At 39.2% G+C, this 8,812-nt stretch overlaps 1 protein-coding gene across 2 annotated transcripts in view; it reads right to left on the bottom strand.

The window, feature by feature from the left end:
• Nucleotides 1-1,130: 1,130 nt before the first annotated feature.
• Nucleotides 1,131-8,812, bottom strand: part of LOC137997205 (uncharacterized) — an 8,262-nt gene continuing 580 nt past the window's right edge. The window contains exons 2-3 of one of the 2 annotated variants that reach the window (XM_068843076.1): nt 4,390-8,357; nt 1,137-2,651 (exon numbers count right to left, since the gene is read on the bottom strand). In XM_068843076.1, the coding sequence (XP_068699177.1) occupies nt 1,200-2,423 (1,224 nt within the window). In that variant the 5' untranslated portion in view covers nt 2,424-2,651; nt 4,390-8,357 and the 3' untranslated portion in view covers nt 1,137-1,199. Of the gene's footprint in view, nt 2,652-4,389; nt 8,358-8,812 lie in introns of both variants that reach the window. The other variant, XM_068843085.1, reaches the window with a different exon arrangement.

Here is an 8,812-nt window from a genome sequence, read left to right on the forward strand (position 1 = left end):
GCAATGTGTTGACAATGTGGCCAGACCTCAGACAAAACGTTCACTGTGACTTCTCTCATGAAGACTGTCTTTATCGCAATCAGGATTCTCCCGTCCTATAGCCTCACAAGAGATCTGTCGTTAGCGGTACCTTCTGACGGATCGCGTTCAGAAAGTACTGGGACAATTTCACCTTATCAAGGTTTTTTTTTTCTTATGCTGACACGCGTTGTTTGAATGCAAGTTTTCCTCTGTCCTTATATGGCCTTTTTCTTGCGTTTCATCATCTGTGACGTGCATTTGAAAGCCAATGGTTGAAAGTTTCGTCTGAAGGCAACTTCAGTATTTGCGACATAGCATTTCCACGCCTTTATCACTGTGCTTTGAGGTGTTTAGTTGAACATGACGCTAAGCATATCCAGTCTATTCCTCATCTGGCAAAATTGCAATTGGATCACAAGCTATATATTTATCCAGGCGTGTCGGTCATAAACCTTTGAAAAACCTCGGACCACATTATTTGCCGTTATATCTTGTCCTGTTTTCTCAATCCACAAGTATTTTAGGCATTCTTGCATTTTTTGCATTTTGTTGCCTATTGCGATGTTTCATTTTATGACGGTTAGTTGAGAATCACGAAATTACAAAAAATTGCTTCATCGATCTTGAAAGGGGTTATGATAACCCCTTTCAAGATCGATGAAGACAAAGCCGATTGATTTTCACACAAAAAGAAACCGCAACCATTCGTACTTCCGTCTGATGGGGGAAATACCCAGCCTATGGTGGAACATAGAAGTCGGCAGGGAACACCTTTTTTTCGCTGGACTTTTTGTCGCGGAACTTGGGGGAAATTGAAAAAGGAATTCAGCCCCCTTCTCAATTTCGCGGATTTCCCTCCATGCCCTCACCACTAAAACGGAAACTTAAAAAAAAACTGATTCTTCTCCCAAATATGATGCACGCTATTCTCAAAGAAAACCAACAGAAATTTTGTAGCCACAAGGTGTTACAATTATTGGTAGAAACGTTTCCGAATGAACTCAAAAAATAGGATTATATATATTTCTTTGAACCTTGCCTCAGTCACGGTACTCTTTCTCAATAAATTATTAAGTGAATAAATACCAAGAATAAATTGCGTCTACCACTTTTATTTTTTCTAACTGTAAAGATGGAGATCTCAGTTTCATCGTTGTTGAGTCATGTGTGGTTCGAAGTTATGTGTTACTACACATTTGGTTCAGTATATCTAGAGACAAGTTAAAGAATTCTTCTGCTTGTGTCTTTGTAGTTACATGTGGGAAATATTCAACAGACCAGTAAAGTTGACCATCTACGGTCATCAAATTGTTCCCGAATATATGGCCAGTTCTTGCGGCTTGAACACCAAAATATGTTCCAGCAAATTTATACGGGCTATTTTCAGGCTGATTTGTTTGTTGAGACCCGTAATTATTAATGTTAAAAATGTGGCTTCTACGACCCTGGTTGTCTTCGTAATTTGACATTTCGCAGTATGTCGGAATATCCATACAATGATAGAGCTTCAGCAGATTTCGATGCTTTCCGGATTTGATCTCCGCGTGGACCTCGCGAGTGCACATCCGCGCAAGCTCCCAGAAGCCTTGCTGATCTTTGATTACAGGAACAGCGGTTGACAATGTACTCCCAGTGACATAAGCACCGAATTCATTACTGTTCAGTTTTGGTTCACATTCTTTTCTCATGCTGATAGAATACGTCGATTGAACGGCCACTGGACATTTTAAGCCTCCTTTTTCTCGCTGCATAATTCTAGCAATTGCCGAATTCGTAGACGCAGTTATTGCACCATGTACAGTACACTTGTTGGACTTGCAACTCTTGATTAAACATTCAGTGTCTTCTTTCGTGAGAGCTCGAGTCAAAAGACAAGTCTTTTTTGTTACCGATGGCTCTGTGCTGGCCACAGGAGGGTAAACCGAAAGAAACAAATTCTTTGGTTTGAAAAACAATGCTTTGATTTTTTGGAGCATGAAGAAACTTGAAAACATCAGTCTTTCTGAGACATTAGGCCTTGCTAGTTCAGGAATTAATTCTTCTAACTGAGGTCTTAATGGAAGGCTTTCCACCTCAAACTTTTCACCGTTGTGGAGAGAAATCAAGAATTTCTGTAGGTATTTTTGAAGTTCAAAGATGGACAGCGCGTCACAGATGACGTGTTGGAATGTAAAAAGTAAAGCGTTCCGAAATGTTCCATGGCTGTAGGTTTCTTTAAGCAATCTCACACGCCACAAAGGACCCTTTTCAATGTTAAATAAATAACTATTTAGTTCTTCCTCAAAGCCCTCTATCCAGTTATCAGCTGTTATCTTGTTTAAGAGCTGAAAGTCTACCGTTTCTGGGTTTTCCATTTCCTCAAAATAGGCTTGGTTGTTGTCGTCGAACTCCTTGATTCTCATTCGTAACAAAGGATATCGTTTTGTGAGAAGACCAAGCGCTTTTTCAAGAAGTTCATGACTGAGTTCTTGCTCAGAGTCTAACAGCAAAACTGAAGTTACAGTTCCCCAGTTATTTGTTTTTTCTCTTTGCAACAACACTTGTTCCAGCTTTCCAAGGTGCCGTGACAATCTGTTGTTATTGGATCTTTGAACGGTGAAATCAGCTTTTGTGTCTTTTCTCCTGGAGAACTTTAAAATAAACAGCAAAATAGAAGATGTAAAGAGTAACAAGAAAATGCCAAATCCCAACGAGATATCAACTATGATGGACGACATACTGTCAGGTTTGACCTAAGAACCTCTTATCCTCTGTGCACGATAGCTTTAAACTTGATTTGAGAAAACTCGGAAATTTATAGCCAAATTGTTCGTGATCTTCAGGTATTGTTTTATTGTTGATTGGATAAAGGGATCACGACAAAAGCATTTTGTTTGACGTCTCACAGTGACACAAAGAAAAGTCACCGGAAAATATTGAAGACGTCATTGCGATGAACAAGGGAAGTCATTGAGCTATTTTAGGTAAATATGTCACAAACAAAATGCACCTGACGAAAGTCACCACTAACACTCGCAAATGCGAAACATTTGACTTTGCCGGTCAGTTTCAATATTGAGTGGACAAGTTTATAATTATTATAACTATTATTTTTGTTGTTTATGTTGATTTTGGTGTAATGATATCCGTCTTTGGGATGATCGTATGAAGCGTATATTTACAGACCAACCAAGTTTCAGGAATAAGGTGGGAATTGCCTTAGTTTAAGCGGTTCCGAGCAGGGGCATTCGCGTGATCTTTGCTAGTCTCTCACTCATGCTTCAACAATAACCTTGCATGGTGTGTATCTGACAGCATTAGGGTTGAAAATAACTAAGTACTGACGAGCTATTTTAAACGTTTTATGGAGATATCTCTAGCAAACAGAAGGAGGGCAGGCAATATCAAAAATTCAAAAGTATGTGCTTTAAATCTCTAAGCCTCAGTATAGTATTCTTTTCTTTGCTTTTCTATATTCGCTTCATATCATGACGTGAGATTAAGTGCTGAATTTCAGGGTTTTTATGCTGTTCTTAAACCTATAAATTGATGTTTCATACTTATGCTTAACAAATCGAAGGAGTTCTGACGCCTTCAGATGCACCACTGCTAGCAGTCACTTGAACTCATTCCCGGTAATGAAACGAAGCCACGAACGAACATTTTCTTACCGAAAGAAATGACAAAAGGACAAATTGTTAATTAGGAGCAACATAAGCAATGTGTAATGTTTGATAAGATCAATGAATTTTGTTCCAGTCTGTTTCATTGATTATAAACAAAAATTTAAAACTGATAATTTCTGTCAGTTTCTGATTACCAGGGCCACTTCAAGTTTATTTTAAGGGTTTCGATAAGACAATTATCGCCCGTCACGAATCAATTCCAAATCTCTGAAAGGGCTGAGAAATTAGTGAAAGAGTTTTTAAAGCATGAATTAAAGAGAGAATGCTAACTTTAGACCAGGAGAGGTGATGTTTCGAGGTTATACTAAAAAACCTCATTTTAACTTTCGAGTTTGCAATATCCATCAATGACATCTGACCTGTAAAAGTTAAATTGAATCAGGTAGAGTTTCCTAGTAGCGAACAGCAGTTCTTTGGCTGTACTGTGAGAATATAGAGAGAGACTCTAATGTTTTCCGGAGAGAATATAGTCACTAGAAAAGATGGAGCAACTAAAGATCGAGCGCTTTTGTGAAGAACAAAGCTTTCACAATACGGGAACAATAATTGTTTTTCAGTGATAAGGAAATAAGTGGCCATGTATTCTGCAGTTGAGCGTTTTGTTATCTCTCCTCTCTATTGGATAACAGTCTTCAGTATTTCCTTTTCTGATTTTCTGCCGATTTAAGAGATCTAGGAATCTATCAATCATGATCAAACTCACCCAGAGAAGACTTCAGACATCAACCGGGGCTCTCACTGTGCGCTGTAATGCAATCTCTTTCCAAAATACAACCAGTAAGTGGTTTGTGCAAATGATTCTAAATTTGTGGCACTTAAAAATTAGTCTGATCAAATCGTCAACTTGAGAAACGCAAATATTTAAAGCTAAGCCGAATAGGAACGTGGGGAAAAATTGAGATTAAGGGCGTCAAGTTCCAAGGGTCTTCCATTTTTATTGACGCTGAAATGTAATGCTTTCTAGAACAGGATCTTCGCAGTACATGTAATGCGTGTTGTAATGATCGACATGAAAACAACTCAGAGAACTGTAACTACCTTTCGTTGGCGAATAAAGACTTGTCTGGAGGATTTTAATCAGTGCGTGCTTGTGACAGGAAGGACGGAAAATTTTCTAATGTCACCGTGACATTAGAGAATTTTCCGACTGGCAGTCGTGCAGTTCCTGGTCACGGTAAGCCCTGGATTGTAACAAAACCTAATCATTTCTGAGATCTGATTATGTCAATGCTATTAGAATTAAGAGAATAAGTGTTTATGTTAGAAAAGAAAGAATATCATATCATCATATCATATCATACATCTTTATTTACCCTCGGATTTTTAGAGTAGCTTGGTGTAGCTAATATCTCCGAGCATTTACCCTCCCAACCATGATACACTACAGAAGACAGACCACAACACCGGGAACTACATGCCCTACTCTGCGACAAGTGTGCGGGTTCTGTTACGGGTTCTTTATTTGAATTGCAGAGAGAAGGAGTTTTAAATTGACTCACGCCTAAAAAAGATAAACAATCAAAAGTCGCGTGTGTCACCATGAGCTGCTGTAAGATCTCGTGATCTCACTGACGTGACAGTTGCTTCGTTTTACCACCGAACAGGCACAATTTAATTTCATGGGTTAAAAATTTTTAAAAACTCGACGCCTCTCCAAAATTTATTTTACGTATGTAAAAAATCGTGGTAACTTCTTGCGTATTATTTTCGCGGTATCTGTTTATTTACGGGATGACTAGCAACAACAGAATGAACATTTAGCTCATATACGTATAATGGCTTTTGAAGCGGTTTAACACAAAAATACAAAAATAGACAATCGGAAGAGTGATGACGTCATAGTCAGATGATGTTCACTTTATCTCATTTCATTTATTTCCGCTACTAAAACTCCATTTAAAAGTAATTTCTAGGTCATTGTTAAGTTGCATAGCGAGTAAGGGAAAATTATTCCTACTGGCTACACAAAATCATGTAACTGCACTGCTGTCGCGACGCGCGTTGCTCCTCGAAGTCAAGCACATGCCAGGCTATCATCACGGTTCATCAGCGAAAAAAGTGAGCAAGCAACCGACATATATAACAGCCAAACGCTGAACCGGAAAGGAAATCTGTTGCTTGCTGAGGAACGTCTCGACCACTCGACCGTGTTCGGTCGAACACTCGACCGAATTCTGAGATCAAAACCATAAACTACAAAATTTCACGCACACTTGGTTTTCGACTTATATTAAAGGAGGATTGGTCAATCTATTGTTACTTGACCCCTGTAAGGTGAAATCGGCCGTCGTTTTGAGAAGAAACTAACAACAAGAAAAACAGCAAAAGGAACCTTGTGGCGAATATAAAAAAAAAGGCAAATGCCAATGTCGTGTCAATTAGAATGGACAACAGGCTCTTCTTTGTGTTGCAGATTCGCCTGTGAGCCCCGCTATGGGCCTGATCGAAGGTGATTCAACCAAGACACTGTACGGACGCGATTTCGCTTGGCCTCCTACGGCGAGGGACAATAAAGTCACAGGAGAAAAGTGAAGACGTTATTACGTGCAGGAACTGAAGTCATTGAGCTGTTTTTAGTAATTGTTCTCCAACCAAACTGTTTTAAGAATGTTGATTAGGCAGGTTTTGTTTAAAGAAAAAAGCAACGATGATAATATTTTTAGGTGCCGTTGTCAGCATTAATGATCCAACGTACACCGACAGGAAAATTGTCCACGGTTGCTTGCTTCGAAACTCGGGATTAATATCCTTAATTAAGGAATCAGTTCAAAGTTGAAAGCCAAGTGTGCGTGAAATTGGTCTCAGAATTCAGTTTATTTTTAACACAGCCCTGTTTTCGGATTATTCCATCTGGCTTATCAAGGGGTGTCCAATTTTCTACTGCCGCTTTTGTCCGGGACGTTCCCCAGCTAGCAAGAGATTTCCTTTCCGGTTCAGCGTTTGGCTGTTATGTTTGCTGCTTTCTTCCTCACTTTTCTCTTTAGTGAACGTGTGAGTGGTCTCTAATTTTGGCGACCGAGTAAGGAGCGAGAGAAATACGCGCGCGTTCCCGAATCGAAAGACGCGCCGGTCGAGAAGGGAGCTTCAAAAATTTCCTGTTCTCCAATTTGTTAAACCGCTTCAAAAACCATTATGCGTAAATGATCATTCTGTTTTTCTTAGTCATCCCGCACATAAACAGATGCAGCGAAAATACGTAAGAAGTTATAAACGGATACCGGTATTTTTCATCGTCATAAAGATAGTGGCTTCGCCAAACAGTTCCATCTACGTAATAAATTTGCAGAGGCCTCGAGATCTTAAAGATTTTTCACCCAACTTAACTGGGAATTTAATTGTGCCTGTTATAGCAAAATGAAGCAATTGTCTTATTACTGGGATCAAGTGGTCTTTCAGCAGCTCGCTGTGGCCCAAACACACCTTTTGATTGTTTAAGCACACTCGATTTTCTTTTTTTAGGCGTGAATCGAATTGTCTTGTGCAGAGCCCGTGCAGACTCCTCAAGACTCCGGAAAACGGAAAACGGAAAACGCTGACAGGTGGGGCGGTGTCATTTTCAATTTGGTTTTAAAACGACAGTTACTGAGTGCTAAATTTGCATTTAGTAGAAGTCCATGGCCGTGGTACCTGCCATCTTTCCGGCAATGTGGTAGCTTGTGTTGAAGAAAAAAACAAACTCAAACTGGTCAGTGAAACACTGCGCATTGATGCGACCTCCCGCGGTTCGAAAAGAAACTCTTTAATCCAAAAAAATGTATGGGACTTTTCGGCAAAGATTTGTGTCCCGTCATTGATAATTTCTCAACTGATGAACACAATGCGAAGAGTGGATTGCTTTCCAAAACTTCACTTTTGTGTGGTTAATTCGTGCTACGGATTCTTAATTTCTGGCACTCAACGATTAGCTTCCCACCTTTGTTTGAGGACGTTCAGGGGCACCCAACGAGAATGTAGTTCAAAACCACTTAAACATAGCATTGTTAAACGTATTTTAGCTTTTAAACGGCAGATATAGGCATATTTTTATCCCCTAAAAATTTTTCATCTGTTCGGATTTCCTAGCTGAAAGTCTAGTGATCCGATAATTATAGGGATAAAAACTTACCTTTTCGAAAATTTCAGCCAGAAAAAAAGGTTCCGAAAATTCTAGGTGACCTTTTTAGGGTAAAAATTCGTTAAAAATGGGCAATTGTACCATGTTTTAGATGTTCGAAAATCCTAGGACAGGCAGGCAAGCAAGAAAATTTTTTACAAATGTTCCGAAAATTCTAGATCTCAAATCGTCTTCCGAAAATATATTTTCCGAAAATTGACGTTGGGTGCCCCTGGACGTTCCTTTGTATTTCAAATTATCAACTTGAAATAAGTCGATAAGGCTAAGCCAAACGAAAAGCTGAAGAAAACATAGATTTAGTGCAATAGCTTCCATGGATCTTTCATTTTTAGAAGAAGTTCTGTAATGAAATGCTTTCTTGAACACAGTCATCGTACTAAGTCAATTTGAAATGACGTAATGACGATCTCGTAGGGCTGTAATCACCCTTCGTTTGCAAAAATACTCATCTGGCGGGAGGGCTTTAATCAGTACGTCTTTGTCAATGGGTTGACATAACATTTTTTCCTTACGTCACAGTCGTTTGGTTCCGGGTTGACTTTTCATCTCTTGCCACTCTGAAAATAACAATAGGACAAGCGCCCGATGCCCCTGTAACAACACCTACCAATCATTTTGTGAGATTCGATTAATATATTATTGGAACGTTATTGGAATAAAAAGAATAAGTGTTTCTTTTTTTGGAAAAGAAAGAATAGAGGTTGGATGACAAACAACAGCAAGAGGTCCGGTTGATGTCATACAGCTCTCTGAAAATACGTAGAGAAATAGAAAACAAAATATAAGACTGTTAGCCCTTCGAGGGGACAGAAAACGTTTCCTCTATTCGACTGAACTATAGAATACACTCTGACCAGAGTTTTTCTCTGTCCTGGTGTGGGCCCATTTCCATCAGTAGATACTTAGCACTTCACATTATACTCTAATCAGTTAAGTCTGTTCAAATATAAGTGCTACACGGCCAACGTTTGAAAAAACGAAATCCCTCCTTATAGAATACGTGGGCTCTTAT

Source organism: Montipora foliosa, chromosome 1 (assembly GCF_036669935.1).
Source record: "Montipora foliosa isolate CH-2021 chromosome 1, ASM3666993v2, whole genome shotgun sequence".
Lineage (NCBI taxonomy): Eukaryota > Metazoa > Cnidaria > Anthozoa > Scleractinia > Acroporidae > Montipora > Montipora foliosa.